Raw genomic sequence first — 20,744 nt, forward strand, 5'->3', positions numbered from 1 at the left:
CAGATTAGACAGCCCCCACACACACACACCTATCACTCGGACCCAAAATGGCATCTTAATGTCCAAACTCATGCACAGTGCATTAATTCCTTAGCCTGCTCACCCCTTCACAGCCATCTTAAATCCTATGTCCAATTAAGCTCAGCACCTTGGCAGAGTTACATTTAGTTGTGTCAGCTATTCTCTCCCGTCTGCTTATTGTCTCTCCTCAGTCTAGTCCCCCTTATGGGGCTTCCTCTTCTTTATAGTGTGCTCCTTAGCCATGTAGTACTCGAGCTCCCAGCCCTGGCTGTGCTTTCTACTGGTAGCTGTCCCTTAAAATCTCAACCTCAGCAGCAGAACCCTTACATCCAATACAGTCTTTGACATCCTGCATCCCTCTGAGTATTCTGTAGCATAGCTTCTTAAGAGCTCTAACCAGTGGGCAGGTACATTGTTTGAAGCAGATTCTCAGAACTGCAACATACAGAAAAGAGCTAAGTTGAGTAATGAGCTGAGAAATTCCTTCCATGCCAATTTAGAGATTTTAAGGGACAGCTACCAGTAGAAGCAAGCAAAGATAACAGAATTTAATGGAACAATGGAACTTAATGACACAGATCTCAAGATCCAGAGTCTTTCTACAAGATCCCTTTGCATACTGATTTCCCAGATGAACATGGCTATGTCTTTGAACTTGTGTCACTGTCAGTATCCAAAAGCATCTTGTAAAGATCCTTTGAGACTATAGTAACTAGCTGAAAGAAAGTGTAGCATCTTTTGTAGATTTTAGCAGAAAGAGATTGGTAGCATCTTTTGTAGATTTGAGCCTACTTTCTCATATGTGTGTTTAGTGTAACCTTGTACAACTGTATATCTCTACCTTTCCTCATCCAGATGTGTCACTGTAAGTCACACTTACATCAACAGACAGGAACCCCTTCCCAATCTGCATTTACCAAGCTGATACTTCAATGCCTGGACCCCTTTGAGTAACAGAACACACACACAGCCTGTCTTTGATGGAAAGACATTCTGATCAACAGATCACTATCCTGGCTCTGCACAGATGTTAGCTAAACCCCAGTTTCTGGAGCTTGGCGAAAAGACAAGGTCAACAGGGATGTTTTACATGGGTATTTAACAGAGTCTTGAGGGGGAAGCCCAGAGTCCTGTTTCAGTGCCTACTTAAAGCTACTGAATATAGACAGCGAGGGAGCTTTGGTATATTTGTATTCTTGCCTATGGATGTGGGTAACTTCACCTGCACCAAGTTCAACTTGGTATCTCTGTTAGAAGAGAAGGTCCAGCAACTGCAGGCCCAGGTATGTACACGTCAGCACATTAGAAAGCAAGATGTTTTCTTGGACAGAGCGGAATGGACTGTCCTAGCTAGGGAACACACAGAGGAAGTTTCTGAGGAGGAAGTCAGTTCCCATACACAGGAGATAGACAATTGCATGAATGTGCCAAGTAGAAGTAGGGAAGCCATGGATCATTCTGTGAGTTTGCAGTAACAGAATCCATTTGAAGATCAGGAATGGCAGGGAACAGCAGCTGACAAACTGGAGCATGTCCAGAGGAGGATGATCAAAATGATGAAGGGTCTGGAAATCATGCCCTATGAGGAGAGACTTAGGGAGCTGGGTATGTTTAGCCTGGAGAAGACATGGTTAAGAGGTGATACGATATCCCTGTTTAAGTATTTGAAGGGATGTCATATTGACAATGGAGCAAGCTTGTTTTCTGCTGCTCCAGAAACTAGGACACAGAACAATGGATGTAAGCTATAGGAAAAGAGATTCCATCTCAACATTAGGAAAAATTATTTGAACATACTCCCACAGAGAATGGTGGATTCTTCATCTTGGGAGGTCTTTAAACAGACGCTGGATGGCCATCTGTCAGGGGTGCTTTGACTGAGAGTTCCTCCATGGCAAGGGGTTGAACTGGATGGCCTTTGTGGTCTCTTCCAGCAATATGATTCTGTGATCCACCTCTTGATGCCCATATGTCCCCTCTATACAGACCTGGACCTACACATCCAGTCCTCGTTTTGCAATGATCTTCATGAGAAAAAGGAGCTAAAATTCAAACCCCTTGGTGAAGAAAAGGCACTCTTGCACTTCATGCACTGTTGTTTACTGCTTTTGAATAGGCCCTGACTCATGATGACCCTAGAATCATACAGTTGGAAGTGGCCACAAGGGCCATCCAGTCCAACCTCCTGCCTTGCAGGAAATCTAAATTAAAGCATCTCCGACAGATGGCCATCCGGGCCCTGTTTAAAGGCCTCCAAAGAAGGAGACTCCATCACTCTCTGAGGGAGTGTGTTCCACTGTCGAACAGCTCTTCTTGTCAGGAAGTTCCTCCTAATGTTGAGGTGGAATCTCTTTTCCTGTAGCTTGCATCCATTGTTCTGTGTCTTAGGGCCCAAACAGACAAACCAAAATAAAGCTGCTTCGGGTCACTTTGGAGGTATGCTGTTTAAATGTGTCTTAAGAGGCCAGAAGCCAAGCCAAAGCCATGCTCGTCCTAAGGACTGGAGCGCAGCTTCTGGCCTCTTATGATGCGTGTGTCATTTAAGCAGCATACCTCCAAAGTGACCCGAAGCAGCTTTATTTCGGCTTGTCTGTTTGGGCCTTTAGTATCTGAAGCCACAGAAAACAAGCATGCTCCATCCTCAGTGTGAAACCCCTTCACAGGGCTATCCTGTCTCCTCTTAACTGTCTCTTTTCCAGGCTAAACATCCCCAGCTCTATCACTGACGGTTTTTTTCTCATGATTAGTTTTGCTTCAGGGTTACCATAAGTCAGAAATGACTTGAAGGCACACAGCAGCAGCAGCAACGGTTCAGAGGTGATATGATAGCCCTGTTTAAATATATGAAGGGATGTTATACTGAGGATGGAGCAAGCTTGTTTTTTGCCGCCCCAGAGAACAGGACACTGAACAATGGATGCAAGCTACAGGAAAAGAGATTCCACCTCAACATTAGAAGGAATTTTCTGACAGTAAAGGCTGTTCGACAGTGGAACACACTCCCTCGGAGTGTGGTGGAGTCTCCCTCCTTGGAAGTCTTTAAACAGAGGCTGGATGACCATCTGTTGGGTATGCTTTGATTGAAAGTTCCTGCATGGAAGGGGGTTGGACTGGATGGCCCTTGTGGTCTCTTCCAACTCTATGATTGAGTCTATGAACATGAAAGCCATGCACTCTGAGACCTTCTTCAGTGTCCCTTGATGTTATCATTCAATTCGACTGATGTTAATGCATCTGAGGAAGTAGACTGGTCTCAGAAAGCTCACACCGTCAATTTTGTTCCTTTTGGTAAGTCTCAAAAGGTGCTACAAGTACCGGGGTTATATGGTCTGCCCTGGATGTTCCAGCGACCAGCCTGGCTGCCGCATTTTGAACTAGCTGAAGCTTCCAGACCTAGTACAAAGGTAGCCCCATGTAGAGCGCATTACAGAAATCTAACCGAGAGGTTACCAGCGAACTTTGTCCTTTAAGGGGAGAATAACCCCGTCTAGGACTGGATGACAAATTTCCCTGCCTGGACTTGGGGTACCTATCACAAGTACCTCTGTTTTCTCCGGATTCAGCCTGAGTTTGTTTTCCCTCATCCAGCCCATTACTGACCCCAGGCAGGCATCCAGAGGAGAGGTGCCATCCTTAATCACTGTAGCAGTCAGAGACATGGAGAGATAGATCTGGGTGTCATCAGCGTACTGATAACACCGAGCCCCATGTTTCTGGATGATCTGTCCCAGCGGTTTCATGTAAATGTTAAACAGCGTGGGGGATAAAATGGTGCCCTGTGGGATGCCATGTTAGCTCCCTTTTACGGGAGCAGCAATCCCCCAGCCTCACCATCTGGGACCTTCCTGAGAGATAGGATTGGAACCACTGGAGCACAGTGCCTCCGATGCTCAATTCCCCCAGGCGTCCCAGAAGGATACCATAGTCGATGGTATCGAAAGCCGCCGAGATGTCCAAGAGCACCAACAAGGTCACATCTCCCCTTTGATGCCCAGACGAAGATCATCGACTAAGGCGACCATAGCAGTCTCAACTCCGTATCCCGCTCTGAAGCCAGTTTGAAATGGGTCTAGATAATCGGTTTCCTCCAAGACAGCTTGGAGTTGGGAATTAAGTCTAATTCCTAATGATCAGGTTTGCCTCAGGGTCACTATAAGTCAGAACTAACTTGGAGGCACGCCATGGAAACCTACTGTGTGACCCTGGGCAAGTCACACTCTCTCAGCCTCAGGGGAAGGGGGCAGAAGGCAATGGCAAGCCTCTGAGCAAATCTTGCCAAGAAAACCCCATGAGAAAGACTGGAAATCTTAACTATGCAAAGAGATTTCATGGGGAAACCTCTGTCTTTAAAAAAAAAAGTGGAGGAAAGTATACTGAGGTTGCAAACAAAAATCCATCAGTGATACTTTTATTGTTCGAAATGCACAATATAGTTGTTGCAAGCTTTTGAAGCTCCATGGGCTTCTTCATCAGAGAAGATGTTACAAACCAAACAGGAGAAGAATGAATGAATGAATGAATGAATGAATGAATGAAAGAAAGAAAGAGCAAACAATTGGAGATGTTAGTCAGATGCCTGCAGGTTTTTTCAGTCTGTAGTAAAAATGGTAACCTCAACTGATGTTAGTATGTACATAGATCTTGTAGCACCTTTGAGACTAAGAAGTTTATCAGACAAGGGAAATTGGAAGTATAATCGAATGGCAATCCGAACACAATAATGGGGTTTAATGTTATTGCGATGGACTACCACACGCAATTTTGGGCTAAGGGAAGTCAGTCCGAACGCAATCATGGGGTTTCATGTTATTGCATGATAGACTACCACATGCAATTTCGGGCAATGGCAAGCTATTTTTGGACAATGGGGAGTCAGTTCGAACACAATTCGAATTCATGTAAATTCACTGAACTAGCGAATTCATGTGAATGCTTTCTGGCCCCACTTTCTTTCCATTCAAAACTAAGAGCAATTCCTCCCGTCGTGCGATAAACTCCTCCTAACTGAACGAAAGAAGCGGGCAGCATGAGCTTCCCGAGGCCGAAGTCTACTGACTTTCAGTTAGTCTCAAACAGGTGCTACAAGATCTCTCTCTCTCCCCCCACATACTGATTCTGTGCAGACTAACACAGCTGTATGTGAAGTCGAAGGCCTTCATGGCCGGCATCCATTGTTTTTTTGTGGTTTTTTTGGGCTATGTGGCCATGTTTTAGAAGATTTTCTTCCTGACGTTTCGCCAGCATCTGTGGCTGGCATCCTAACACAGCTATATCTCCTTTCGTTCAACTGATGCCAGTATGTAAAGAGACCTTGTAGCACCTTTGAGACTCAATGAAAGAAAAGTTGGCAGCATGAGGTTTTCTGGGCTGAAGTCTAAATTCCTCCTCATTATTAGGCTTGCCTCAGGGTGGCCATAAGTCAGAGATGCCTTAAAGACACACAGCAGCAGCAACAACCACAACATGAGGCCTTCCTTCCTCATTGTCCCTTTGGCCTGGCCCTAACAAAACATCATCATCATCATCATCCTCATCCCAGCCCTGTTTCCTTGCTTGCTTCCTTCCTTGCTTCCCTATGGCCCCACCCAGGCCTTTTAGCACCTCCTTGCACTGACCTCTTCCCTTCCCTCCCCTCCAACCTTTCCCTCTCACCATCATCATCATCCCCACAACCCAAGCCTTCCCCCTCCCACCACCCCGTGCAAATCTCGCGAGACAACCCGCGCTTTCACAAGTGATATAGATATAGATATATATATATTTGCACCAATCGATCCGGGGGCCGGGCTCTTAGGGGGGGAAAATGACTAAGGGCGAAATATAGGAAAGGGGGGTCCTATAGGGCGAAGGAGGGGGGGAAGTCAAATGTGGGGTGCCGCCCCCCCACATCATAAATACACCTGAATAGACTCCTTTTGTGAAAGGGGGATCCCCCTCCTTCGTGCCACCTGCTTCCCTTGTCTATTTGAGCCTTTCCAAGAAGCTGGAGGGTCGCCCAATCCTCCCCGGGAAAAGGCGTCCATTGCCCGGCGTGGGATCTACGCGAGGCCGGGGCTTTTGCGGCCTGCGCGCCCGTGCTGAGGAGAACAACGCCTCCCACCTCCAAGCCTCCCCTCCTTTTCTCCATCGTCTCCTAATGGCAAAAAGCAACTAAGGCTAAAAGAATAATAGTGTGTGGTGGTGGAAGGGGGACCCCCTCCGTTTTCTCTCTCCAGGAGCGGAGCTTAGCCTGGCCGACGCAGGTGAGACCGCGTCCCGTGCCTCGGTCTCCTCATTCGAGGGGGGGAAGAGGCCGCTTGCTTTTTCCCGTCGTCCTTCCGAGGCGGAGGGCAGGTGAGCACTAGGCCTCGCTGCTGCTTCCTAGGCCTCGGGGGTCATTGTGGGGGGGAGAGATAAGAGAAGGGGCCTCGGAGCTAAGAGGGGAGCCACCACAAACGACGCCTCAGGTATTGCTATCATCATCATCATCATGATCATCATCATCATCCTTATTTTGTCTTATGTTCCTGACTAGGCCTCGCCGCGCCGCCGTTTGAGTTGCTGTGGTAACCGAAGCAAAAGGGGGGGATTGTCTCGATCTTTTGGGGCTACTTTAGGCCTTGAGGCACCCCTGAAAAGCCTCAGTGGAGGGGGAAATTGGGGGGCTTTGGTTGCCATGGTGACGCTGGGGCGGGTGGGTGGGGGGCACAGGTTCCCATATAGACACACACACTCGGCTGTGTATCCATTCTAGGCCTTAGAAGGAGGAGGAGGAATGGCAGTCAAAGCGGCCTCAACGTGGATTATTATTATTATTATTATATTATTATTATTATTATTTCTGCAGTGTGTGTGTTTTGGGGGGCCATAAAATGGTTCAATGGATGGTTGTGTTGTGTTGTGTTTGTGGGGTGTTGGTTATGTGGTTTTCGTCGTCCCCCCCCTTTAAGAAACTGAAGGGGGACCCAAGCCACATAATCCATATTAAAAGGGGTCTTCAGTTTCTTAGGGGGGGACCAAAACCACACAACCTCCCCCCACAGACAACACAACACACACAAACATCCATTGAACCATTTTATGAAGTGCTACTTTAACCACCACCACCCCAAAACCACACACACACTGCAGAGATGATAATAATACTAATAGTAATGATAATAATCCACTTTGACTGCTCAGGGCTAGGAAATGTTGGGATTTGTAGTGTTTTGTGAGGCATTTGAGTGTCGGAGAGTGTTTTGGTGCCACACTAAACTACAAATCCCAGGATTCCCCTCTAGCCCTGAGTTAAAGCAGTCTCAAACAGGGTCGTTATTTCCTCGTTGTGTGTGTGTTGTGTGTGTGTTTGGACCTATGACTCTCCCACCTGTAACACCAGATAGTAAGAAAGGATCAAATTGGGGGGGAGATGGTGTGGGCCTATTGGTCTCTACAAAGATCAGGTAACACACAGAGTTATATAGAAGGATACAGAAGAATAAGAAGAGGTGAACGTGGGAGGGTTTGCATCATGTATTTGTAGTGAAATACTCTAATAGTATGTTTTTGAATGTGCAATGTTTTCAAAAATGTAAGAAAGATGGTTGAAACTAGACTTGCAAAGTTTGAAGTGGGCTGATAAGCAAGGGGAGTTGTAGTACTTTTGGGGGGGGATCATCAAGGGCAAACTGGAGCTCCCAGGCCTTTGCTACAATGGGGGGGATCTGTGTGTTCGGGTGGCGAAAAGCTGGCTGCTTTGGGTCCTTTAGGCCTGAGAAAGAGGGAAGAAAGAAATAGAGTGGGGGGACACACAGAGAGAGAAAGAGAGAGATAAAAGGACCAGCGTTGCCATGGTAACTTCCTATGGGGAGGGGGCAGCTTGAGCATCAAACCATGTGCTTTGGGGTGTTGTGTTTCTTTTAAAGGGGGGGCATGTGGTCGGCAAGGATTTGTCTCTGGGCCTAGCTTTCGCAGCTGAAGCCTGGGCCTAAAAGTGTGGGAATTTTCGGGTGTGTCCCGAGGGCAGAGTTTGTGTATGTGTTGTAGTATTAAGATGGCAGCCACCAGATCCTCTGGGGAGGGGAGGCCACTCTTGGTGGTGGCATTCACCCCACATGGAAGTTTGGGTACGTTGTTATAATGTGTATGTGTGTGTATATGTGTGTGTGTTGTTTCTTTTTCTTTTAAGTTTGATAGTGGTGAAGTAGGAGGGAAAAGAGGGAGGATCTGGCCTGTCACTTCATTGGAGTGCCGAGGGGTGGGTCCCATTGATCTATGATAGATGGGCCATTGGGTAGCACTGGAGAGTGGGCAAGAGGAATAACAGCCTTTTCTTTAACAATATTAATGCACTTGTCCCTCTGTATTTGCTAGGGTTAGGGACACAAGACCCCTGTGAATGCAGGGAAACCGCAAATACCAAAAACCATGTTTTTTCCCACCTCTCTAGAAATCTCTAGGTCCTCCAGCGCAACTCTGTGGTCAATGTCCGACAGACACTGACCATAGAACTGTGCTGGAGGAGCTTCAGATGCCCAGTGGAGTGTCCTCTCTAGGAATCTCTAGGTCTTTCAGTGTGACTTTTAGTTAAAGTTGACCATAGAGTTACTTCCTCAGATGCTAGAATGTGGTTATGGTCCAAAACACACTGCAGAAATCATCCAGTTTAAGACCTCTATAACTGTCCTGGCTCAATGGTAGTGGATCCTGGGAATTGTAGTTTATTGTGGCACCAGAGCTCTATGACAGAGAAGGCGAAATGTCTCACACTACAGTTCCCAGGATTCCCTAGCATTGAGCCAGGGTGTTAAAGCAGCCTCAAACTGGATTGTTTCTGCAGTGTGTTTTGGACCACCATCTCAAGGGTGCTGCGAGATCCCTTTGCATACTGATTTTCCGATTCAACAATGCTTTTTACAGGGACAGACCTCTAGTCCAGCATGCTGTTGTGTGGCTAACCAAATGTCTGTGGGGATGCTTACAAGCAGGACGTCAGTGCAACACAATCCCACTTCCATTCCACAGTAATGAACAGTGTATGTACTGGTGTATGTAGGAGTATTTCTTAGGAAACTAGTTATAATGTTGGGGTAGAGTTTGCATTCCCCCAGTGCATATGAGGCACACCGGTTTGGGCTACAAATTCTCAATTCCTACTTCATGGGATTCCGCATGAGGGGTGATCAGAAGCGTGTTTATAATATGTACGTATACTTTTCCCCGATTTTAGCATGCTTTAAGAATTCAGAAGGCCCCAGGTAAGAACCCCATTGGGACTTTATCCTTGCTATGTATAGATCCACTGCAGCCCCTGTCCACACTTTCTAGCTCCTTATTCACACACATCACAGTTACACACACTAATTTGTCTTTGCTTAGCCCTCACTTTTCCTTGGCAGTTGAGGCGAGAGTCAATGGGATCTCAGGAGAGTACTTTGAAGAATCAGTGCTCAAGCCCTCAGGGTACCCCAGTTCAAGGCACTGGAAGCACCTTAAAAGCATGAACTCCTGAGTGAATCAGCTTTGATCTCACCTCACATTCCCAGGCAATGAAGGATGAAGGCAAGGATGAAGTAGGCTGAGCTGCACTCTTGAGGAATGCTTCTCAAATGTGTAACTTATTTGTTTGCTGTTTCACTCAACACTCTTTTAAAAAACAACCCTATACTTCCCAACAACCCTATACTTCCAGTATGTGGATCATTTGGGAGCTGTGCTCCCTTCTGGGGAAGGAGAGAGCTTTCTTGGAAGACTTTGTAGGCCAAATGGGGAGGCCCAGTGTTTCAGATCAGGGCTGGGAGTTGTGTCATGTTTACAGACTTCATTTTGTAACCTTGTAGCATTTTGAGTTGTTTTCAGTAGTCTCAAGAGATCTAAAAGTTCAGCATTAGTCCTGTACTCAGAATTCTTCTTCTAAAAGACATGTGATCCTAAACTAATTTATTTTGGGAATCACTTCCAGAAAAATATATTTCCAGTCAAAATATGATTTCTTCTAACTATCATTCTACTGTAGATATTTGTATTCTTCCTTGCCATTAAAATATGTTCAGAGTGGATAAGATCATAATAACTGCCAGGTTACTAACAACTAAAAGGAGACAAGAGTTGGCAGATAAAGGAAGTAACAAACAAAATGCGAGAGAGAGAAAAACTGAAGAACTTAACTGCTCAAATGCTGACCTTGCAGAGAAAGTCCACCAAAGGAAGATTAAGATGGAGAAGAGGCTGCTATTATTTTATTATATTTTATTGTTGTTAGCTGCATGCCTTCGACATTGACTCCTGGCAGCCCTGTGGATGAGACACTCCAAGACTCCCTATCTTCCTCTGCTCAGACCCTGCAAATCCATGCCTGCACCCCCCAATTCAGTCCATCCATCTGGCATGTGGTCTTCCCCTCTTCTACCCTCTACGTTTCCTAGCATTATTGTTTTTTCTAGTGATCCATGCCTTCTCATTATGTGACCAAAGTACATCAGTCTCAATTTGACCATCTGGGCTTCCAGTGACAGTTCTGGTTTGATCTGACTTTATTTTATTTTATCTATATGCCACCTTTCTTTTAAATTGGGCCCATAAGTCTAGACGAGTCACCCTACTTAGGGAGTTCCCAGGCCTGAGTAAGCCACAAGAAACCCTTTTCCCAGAGATGCACAGCCAGGAATTTGTCAAGACATGAAGGAGAGCCACTCCAGAAGATTTTAGGGAATAAGCAGTCTCCATGCAGATAAAGGCAGCCTTTTAAATATTCTGATACAGTATTGCATCAGATATGAGGTTTCCAAAATGGTATCTATGAGCACCAGTCTGCCCACAGGTAGCAAATAGGCTTCCTTCCCTCCTTGGCTTCTTTAAAAATTATCTGGTTGGCTAGCATGCTAAAGAATGAAAGACTGAACTCTAGTGCCATCTTTATTTCTAAGACTTCTTCTGGTTCTTATGTGGAACCTAGAGACATTCTTAGAAAATAAAAAGAGTGGGTGCAACCAGTATTTCATTGGTACTTAAGTACATCACATTGATTCTTTGAATCTGCTGAAGTTGGGATGAGCAGTTGGATTTAGGCCTCAGACATTGCGGCTGCCTCATATTAAGGTTTTTGGACATTTTGCGTATTTTTTAGTCTTACCAGATAGGTTTGCCTCAGGGTCACCATAGTTCAGAAACATCTTGAAGTCAAACAACAGCAACAAAAGTTTGACTTCTAGGCACTATTTTGTGAATGGGCCAGAAACATCCCACACACCAACTCAGTAAGAGCACCCAGGACTGTCTTGCAAAGTTTCTAGTGTACTCGCTACTCCCAAATGGTTTGTGAAATAGTTTAAAAATGCCCTGCTCTTTCTCTTGACTGATGAACTTTAAAAAAACATCTGCTGATGTTATTTCTTCTGCAGCATCATTCTAAAGTGTTGGTGGTGGAAGAATGGAGAGCACACATAAATGTTATGATGTCCGTATTTGGGTTTTTTTCCCCTACTCCTCTTTCTAAAGGGCGTTTTCTGCCCTTCAGGAATATTCCTTGTAAGCATGTGCTAGAAGCAGAGTCAATACTTTATCTTCTAGTTGGAAATGAAAGTGGAACAGATAGTTCTGGGGACAGTGCATTTAGGAATATATGACTCATTGGGCTCAGTGCACTTTGCTGCTCTACCTCTTTGAAAGTGAGTTGTTTGGTTATTATATATTTTAAAGATGAGTGGAGACTGTTCAGCAGTTCTAACTACTGTACTCCCCTCTCCTTTTTTTGTCATGATTCTGCTTCAGTGTTCATGGATGGGTAACTTCAGAAAACAGGCTCATGGCACATTTGTTTGGGTTATTATTCACTAAAGGAAAAGGTGAAGAAAAGACTTCATCTCCCTTTGTTATCCATCCATATTTTATTTCTGTGGTGCTTTCAGCACTGTAAAATTTGAGGGAGGTAGCATGGTGGAGGGCAGAATAGGAACAGTTGTATTGTTCTGCAATTGATGACCATTTTTGTCTGGAAACACTTAAGTATTTATCTCTCTTGTGTTTGAAAATAAAATAGAAGTAAAGACATCTTGAAATGTTTTTCATCGACACTACTAGTTACATTGATTATGTTCTTTCTGACACACACTTGGTTGACTTCATTCTGGGTGCCTGATGTGATTTGTTTTTCGTTGGTAGTTTCAATAGCAGCAAGGAGTTTCTAGAGGTGGATTCTCACTACACCTTCCTTGTTGGGTTTTTTTTCAGTGCATGTAAAGGACATGCACTGGACTGTGCATGTCCAGTCCACATTGGCCTCATTTTGGGATAAGGGTACTTGTGCATGTAAACATATGTGGCTAATGGTAAGGGCTTGATCATCTGATTCCTTGGGAGTTCTGAATGAATAATGTCAGAGGCCTCTTAGTTCATTGGGAAGCATGGAAAGAGGTAATAGAATCTTAGAAATGGAGGTGGCTTCAAGGGAATGTAGTCCAACCTTCTGTCATGCAGGAATACACAATAAAGCATTCCTGAAAGATGCCTATCCAACCTCTGATCCCATTTCGAGAACACTGGCTAGTGCATTGGTAGATATGGCAGAATCCAGAATGGCACATCACTGTATTGCAGGACTTGTGAGGAAGGTTACTAAACATAGAAGCTCCAGGATTCTCAAAAGAGAATAAAATTCTAATATTTTATCTTGGGAAAGGCCAGTTTTGAGTCATGTTCCCTGTTAGTAGTTGATATGAAATGTGATTAATGATTGAATATTGATTGGTAACTTTGAACTACCCAGGGGAAACGTGTTAATAATTTGATCAAGAGTCATTTGAAGCATAGTGTTCTCAGTGCTCCTTTGTTCCTTGCAAGGACCATTAAAAAAAACCCCGAACATACTGGGGTCAAACAGGTGCTTAAAAATGAATACTCCCATTTCCTTCCTCTTTCATGTGTGTTCCACAGGACTGAAGTGCTTAAATGTTGCACTACTTATGCCCTCCTACACTATTTGTTTTCAGAGCATCAACCCACAATTGAAATCCAGTGGAGACTCTTAAAGTCTTAGCTGGAAATAAAAATATTGATTGGCATGACATTCCAAAAGACTTGTAGTCTAACACAAAAACTACTGAAGTATATTGGACTACAAAATGTTCATGTTAAAATGTTAATCCATACTGCAGTGTTGAGCAAAACTGGAGGACTGCAAATCAATCAAGACAAATACCTGAAATGTGTAAGTTCTAATAAAAGAGAAAGCAAAACTGAAACCAAAAACTGCCTACTGAAATAATGGAAACAGTCCAAAATATTCTAAAAATCTAAAGAAAATAACTAATAAGAAATCAATAGTACACATTTGTATTATGAGAATGTTAATTCCTGTGTCAGTAAAGTTAACTTTGGAGGTAGAATTAATTTTTAAGTTAAAATTTACATGTTGGGTGCAAATTGCTTTGCAGTTGTGTGGGGGGTTTTTTAACACAAAAACACAATTATAAGGAAAAGTATTATAAAAAAAATAGGAAATGTCTAGTACAGCGCTGTTGAAATGATATGATCACCAAAAATGGAATTTATGATAAGGCAAAATAAGTTACTCAAATTTAGGAAACTGCTTGGTCTAGAATGGACCACAAGTGCTTGGTGTAATACCAGTTTCCTATTCATTTGGTAGGAGAGGATCCGACCCTGATAATTTAATAAGTTAACTGTTATTTAACTGTTATAAATTATTTCTAGCATGTGGTGGAGGGGGGAACACAGAACATCTGACCCCATATTTGTTGAGTAGATGGCATAAAGTGGTTCAGTTTTGCTAAAGTACGTTTTCCAGATACTGATGTTCATAGCACACCTACTGGATTGACTACATAGGAAAATATAGAGGGCTGAATCCAGACTAAACGTGCCAAGCCCTTATTATTAATCTTTTCCATTGATTTCAGTGGATCTTTTTACCTTGCTGGTCTTACTGTTGTGTTCCCTATTTGTAAGATTATGTTTAAAATGCTCTTCTGTAGTCCTTTGCTAATGAGAGAAAGAGGATTTGGAGCACACTAGATATAACAGATGTGTTTATATTATGTGTATTAACTACATGTCAATTAAGAAAGAACTTGACAGTGCAGAAATTGAAATGGTACCTTGATAGGTATAGTTTAAGGGATGGTTGTACCCTAAAATGGCAACACTGGTGTGATGCAAAAGCTGTGTGTTGTCAGTTAACACTGTTTCTTTAGATGTGTAGATTTCACCAGTATTGTGACAAGCTTTAATTTTTACCTGTTGTAGCAGTGGATGTCTTTACAAAGTTCACTTTTCTTTATGAGCAGATATGATGGAAGAATTGCACAGCCTGGACCCACGACGGCAGGAACTGTTGGAAGCCAGGTTTACTGGAGCAGGTGTTGCGAAGGTGAGTAGGAGTGCAGCCATATGCAATTAAATGCACACCCCCTATTTTGTGTTTAATTAGTAACATTTTATTAGATTTCTGAAGGTATTGTTAGAATTTTGAGTGTGTGTTTTAGTGTAATTTTAAATATTTCTTCTCATGATAGATCAAGATGTTGTTGAAGCAGCTTTTGTTCTTAAAGTTCAGAAACCAGATATTCTATCAAAATAACTGGAAATCTCATTACTCGCAAAGCTTTCTCGGATTTGATACACAACATGCATGATTTCTGGGAAATGGAAACTAGTGATATGCTTTCTCTCAGTTGGTGTTAAACTTTATTGGAAAGTTAATCCTAAAAGTCCTGTATTTTATGTGTCTAACAAACTTAATTTTACTAGCTAAGGTTTCTGTTCTGTCTTCTGCATTGGATACGGTTCAGCATTTCTTTGGGTCCTCTTGATGGGTTGACGTTTCTGGGCACTATTCTTTAACTTCTTTTCTCTCTCTATTCTTCAATTTTGGCATATTATCGTTTTGGCTTTCCATTCTATAATTATCGCCTACTTTAACTTACAGTTTCTATCTGTAATTTCCAGTATTTGATTCTGTTCAATTCATTTGCGTTATGTTTTGATAACATGTTTTCTTAATAATTTTCCTAGACAGTTTAGAAATATGCGTACATCTGTGAAGAAACATTTTCAATATATGTACAGTCAGGAGAATTTGACATGGCAGTACTCTTTATGCACTTTTGCAGTTGTTTTTAGAATATAGTATCCAGGTAAGACTGGAGAAAAGGAACACATTTGTGCTATCTGAGGTGGGTTGGAATTATTTGTGTATTGACCTCTGTGTGTCCAGGTGGAACTACAATGGCTTTTGATATCCGATGGGGCTTGCTTCCAGGATCCCTCATGGATACCAAAATCTGTAGGTGCACAAGACCCATTATATACAGTACTGTAATAAAATGGTGTCCCTTATATAAAATTAAAAAAAGGTTTCCTTTTTGGAATTTATATATTTTTGGAATATTTTCAAGCTGTGGATAGTTGAATCCATGGATAAAGAATCCTTGGAACTGGAGGGCTGACCGTAACTTTTTCAGACATGTTTCTCATAATCAAGTGTAGGGCAGTTATCTCTGCAAAGATGTGTAGCCTGTTGGTGTTTAAGACCTACAGCTGCCTTGAAAGAGGTCCAGCTGTGAAAGTCAGTTTTCCAGAAATGCTAGTAAGTGATCTGTTTTTCTTCATAATGTTACTGTATTTTATAAAGATCTAGGAGATGCAGACAGCAACTAGAATCACTTCTGGTAGCTTGGTGAGTTTAGAAGAGAAATCACATGCTACCTGGGTTCTCATCAGCATGATTACTACTTCCCGGATGTGGGTAGAAAATTATAAGGTTGTGGATCATAGAATATCCATTTTTACAAATTGAGAAGTGAGGCTGATAAACATAACTTGCTTAAGTGGCTGATAAAGCACTTGAATGTAGGAATTTCAGGAACATCACAGTCAATTTGCTGTGGTGACGGTATTTGTTTAGATACCTATACTGGTTCTGTGGGAGTTATTTAACAGTTTTAAAACAAAGCAATAATATTTTGTTGTTGTTAACTGCTCTCAAGTTGGCCCAACTCATGGTGACTCTGTGGATGACACATCTCCAAGCCTCCCTATTCCCCACTGGTCTGCTTAGGTCCTGTAGATTCAGGCCCATGGCCTCCTTGATTGACTCTATTCATCTAGTGTATGGTCTTCATCTCTTTCTACTGCCTTCTTCTTTCCCTAGCATGATAGTCTTTTCTGGTGAGTCTTGCCTTCTCATGATGTGGCCAAAGTACGACAGCCTCTGTTTGATCATCTTGGCTTCCAGGGAGAGTTCCAGTTTAATCTATTCTCACACACACACAAAGGACTCTCTCTCCTCCTCCTCTCTTTCCTATATATACTGGGAGTAGTAGTCCTATAGATGCACTCACACACACACACTTCTGCAAAGGGATCTTGTTGAAAGAAAGAAGCTGATAGCATGAGCTTTCAGAGACTTGAGTCAGTTTCTTTAGATGCATATGTACTCTTATGTGTGTGTTAACTGCTTTTGAGTCAGCACCGACTCATGGCAACTCTGTGGATGAGACATCTCCAAGACTTCCTGGCCTCCATTTAGATCCTGCAGATTCAAGTCCATGGCTTCCCTGATTGAGTCCAACCATCTGGCATGTAGTCTTCCTCTCCTTCTATATCCCTCTCTGCCTTTACCAACATCATTATCTTTTCTAGTGAGTCGTGTCTTCTCATGATGCGGCCAGAATACGCCAGCCTCAGTTTCGACATCTTAGTTTCCAGGGAGAGTTCAGGCTTGATCTTTTCTAGGACCCATTTGTTTGTCTTTTTGACTGTCCACAGTATCCTTAGCACTCTCCTCCAGCACCACATCTCAGATGAGTTGATTTTCTTTCTGTCGGCTTTCTTCACTGTCCAGCTATCACATTCGCATGTTGTGATGGGAAATACTATGGCTTGGATGATTCTAACTTCAGTGCTGAACTGTATATCTTTGCTCTTTAAGATCTTGTTCTAGTTTTTTCATTGCTGCCCTCCCCATTCCTAGTCTTCTTATCTCTTGATTGCAGGCTCATTGTGATCAATGTTTGATCCAGGATATGGGGAATCTTTAACTATTTCCATTTCTTCATTATCTGATGATTAAAATTTAATACATAAATTCAGCCTGGACAATGAAGCACGATACAGTCCAAAATGTGAGACTAAATCCAAATCAGTAACTCCAGGACCTAAAACCACCAACATATTGCTGTGCTGAAAAGATCTGACTAGGCCTGGGAAAGCTAAATCTTAATCTAGTGCTGAAAAGATGGTAACCTTCCCTATAGAAAATGCTCCATTTTGGGAGGCCACCATTCAGAAGACCTTCTCTGTTACATTGTTGTAGGAGGAATCATTCTGTCTGATACCAAGGTTCTCAAGGTACCAAGGCATGTCGAGCTTTATATGTCAAAACCAGCATTTTGAAGATTGTGTAGCCTTTATCTGGTTCACTGCATTTGCCAAATACCAGCCTGGGACATTCAGAGCTTCACCTAGTTCAGAACAAAGAGAGAAATAGGAGTTCTGTGTCATCATGATACAGATGACAGTACACTTTAAACCCTGGGTTGCTTCACTCAGCAGTTTTATATAACAGCATGAGGGATAAGATAGAAGAAGATTATGAGATCCTGAAGCAAAAATGTTCAGAAATGCCTAGCAGCAACTTCAAAACATACAAGTGTAATCAAAGTCACCCATCAGCCAATTCAGGCCTAAATCCAGCAGTGTTTATAAACAGTCACCAGGATAGTTCTTTCCTTTCCTTCCTTTTAGCCATCTGTGCCTCCTAGAATCTGACTCCAGTGGATTTCCTTGATCTCCAGAGTCACTTTAGGGAAGCCTCATGGAGGGGAGCATGGGACTTGACTACAGAATTTGCAAAATTTGGTATCTACGGGGCCCCCCAGAATGTATCCCTTGCGAATCCAGAGGGACGTCTATACATGGTGTTATAATTTATGTGTACACCAGTTATTGCAGTCTCACACGGTTATAATTTGTACACTACCCCAAATCAGCATAGATGCAGCTCCTGAAGAGCAACATCTTACTTAATTTTTTCAAACTTTATTTTTCATTGTATACGCCCACCATTTATCATGAGAGTTGAAGATGAGGTAAATTCACCTCTTTTCCCCCAAGGACCTCATTTCTGTTTGTTTATTCACATTCACAGTCTCCCAAGTGTGTATTAGCTGCCATTTGTTGATCTTAGTTTAACTTCCATTCCTTTGTTCAAATAACATTGCCAGAATGTTTAAAGTTGACAGTAGGTTCCATCTTGGTCAAATAGTTATAAGATGTCATATAGTTAGGTCTTAGAAATTACTAGGATGTCAAACAACAAAGGAAACAGTAATAAGTGTATAGTCAGCCCTCCACATTCACGGGGGTTAGGGAACAAGACTCCCATAAATGTAGAAAAACCATGGTCAACGCAAAACACATCAGAGGCACAAACACTCCAAAAAGGGCAGAAATATGCAGACACGATAGGCTAGTATCCTGTTTTCTGCAATGTCTTAATTTGGTACATAGCTGCCCCAAAGAAAAAGTCACTTTATATTTTTTTAAAACCCTATATGTTATCAGTTGCCCCTGTAAACAGGAATTCAAGGTTACAACTCATTTCCAAAGCAAACAATCAGTAAGAATGAAGGAGGAGAACAAGAAGTTTCTGCAAACATAACCAATTATCCTGAAGTATGTAATCATCCTGGCTCCAAACAGAATTATTGTTGAATATTATAGCCACTTATATCTGTTAATCTATAAACCCCAAGGGAATATAATCAAGGTTTTATTTAATTATCCTGCATGTAGTACATGAAAGAATCATATTACTGTCAATATGCCCACCAATATGTTTACACCCAGAGGACCTTTCCCATGGTTTTGCGTAGCTGGGGGCTTGTAACTCAGATCTCTAACAATAGGCAGATTATTTCCTCCTGCACCAAACCAGTGTTGTATTTTAAAACACCTGCAGGTCTTACAAGTGGTTTACTAAAAGTGATTGCATAACTAAAGCAAGATAACCAATATTACATAAAATAGTAATTCTTGAAACTTTGATTTAAGATACAAAGTGGTTACAAAAGGAGAGTCAGACTGATACTAATATATTCTGATATATACCGACATATTGTGATATACAGATACCAAATTCTCATCCCTCCCCCAAACTTGGATTCTGAAGTGATACAGCCAAGGAACATTTCTATCACCATAGTAGAAATTAAGTTTAATGGGGCTACGACCAGTGTCAGGAAAGGTCACAGTATTTTGTTTCTGACCACCATCTGCATTTTGCAGATGAAATTGGAAGCCACCCTTGCATGCAGTCAAAGTAGAAAGCTTCATAGAGGTCAATAGGACTACTTATGGGTAAATATTTGTAGTTATTATTATAGCGAAGATAACCTTCCAGCTTGAGATGTTCATCAAACATCTGTTTCAAAAGAAGATAGGCTGCTGCATGGTCTAGGACTAGGCAAATCCTATCACTGATGGCATTATTTCAGAAGCAGTGTGTGGTATTTTGGGCATCTCTTTCAAATTTAGCATAATGTCTTAGCTAATGATACTCTCAAAAAGATATATGATGAATGCAAAACTTTATTCTTTTGACTTACTCTTTTTGTATTTTCCATGCAGTCAGTTAGAAATTTATCCTAAAACTCAGCCTGATATATTGCAATGACATTTTTCACCTTCAAGAGCCACTGTACCTTCAGATACATCTGTAGCAATACTGACTGATATATACTCAGTTTGGTTTCTCAATGGGTTCTGTTTCAAAACATCAGCAAGGTCAGCCTGAGAGAAAAGCTTTTTTCACTGAGCTGGATGATAGCTATAGTTATTAGAAATAGTGGACTTCTCCACCTATAATTCCCAGGAGTTCCAGTTAGTATAACCAATGATTGAAGTGATGGAACATATAGGCCAAAACATTTGGAGCATGCTAAGTTGTGGTAGGCTGTTTGGCTCAATCAGTATTATACCCTGTCACTGTGGACATTGGATTTTTTAAAAACACTTCCATAATAAGTAAAGTGTTTCAATCTTTTTAAAACTACATAACCAATAATGGTCAGTAGTATTAATTCCAATACAAATATAGAATAAAGTGTATGTGTGTGTGTGTATTGACTCACTTAAGAAAATACTGTAGTTCTTGCATACACATCAAGTGTAATTTCTCCACCCATGAATATATGTGCAATGCATTTTAAGAGACAGATATCATTATCATTTAATTTTATTTTGTTATATATTGTGAAAAGAGTATTGGAATTTGAAAAACTGGGGAAGAAATGGGAGGACAAATAGCCCAGATAAAGATCTGATAAGGCTTGGCTGTATCACCAAAAGAGACTTTTCATGGTTTTATCCAGGCCAAGGCTAGGAAACCTGTACTTCTCCAGATGCTCTCAGCGAGTGCTCTGGAATTATAGAAGTTGGGAGTCCAACAACACATGGCGCCCAGAGGTTCCCCAGAGTCTACATGTTTTACTAGAGTCTTTGGCCATGATCCAGTGAGCAGTATGATAAATTGTAAAAAGCAACTAGACCATTTTGCATTTTTCAAACAGAACCCTTCTCTGTTGCATTACTCTGTGGTCTTTGAAACTTAGAAAACATTTTAAGGTTGAGTTTCTGATATAAAGATAAGCGTGACGTACTGTTTGAAAAAACGATTTAAAATCTCAGTTATGCATTTGAGCACTGTTGCATAAGCCTAAAGAGATGGATGGCGGCCTAAAAGA

General features: G+C 42.1%; 1 protein-coding gene across 4 annotated transcripts in view; it reads left to right on the forward strand.

Moving 5' to 3' along the window:
* The first annotated feature begins 5,809 nt into the window (after window positions 1–5,809).
* Window positions 5,810–20,744, forward strand: part of TLK2 (tousled like kinase 2) — a 46,309-nt gene continuing 31,374 nt past the window's right edge. Inside the window, exons 1-2 of one of the 4 annotated variants that reach the window (XM_042475178.1) lie at window positions 5,810–6,354; window positions 14,286–14,368. In XM_042475178.1, the coding sequence (XP_042331112.1) occupies window positions 14,288–14,368 (81 nt within the window). In that variant the 5' untranslated portion in view covers window positions 5,810–6,354; window positions 14,286–14,287. Of the gene's footprint in view, window positions 6,468–8,089; window positions 8,109–14,285; window positions 14,369–20,744 lie in introns of those variants that run through there. The other 3 variants (XM_042475176.1, XM_042475177.1, XM_042475175.1) reach the window with 3 other exon arrangements.

This window comes from Sceloporus undulatus, chromosome 6 (assembly GCF_019175285.1).
Source record: "Sceloporus undulatus isolate JIND9_A2432 ecotype Alabama chromosome 6, SceUnd_v1.1, whole genome shotgun sequence".
In the NCBI taxonomy this organism is placed as follows: Eukaryota; Metazoa; Chordata; class Lepidosauria; order Squamata; family Phrynosomatidae; genus Sceloporus; species Sceloporus undulatus.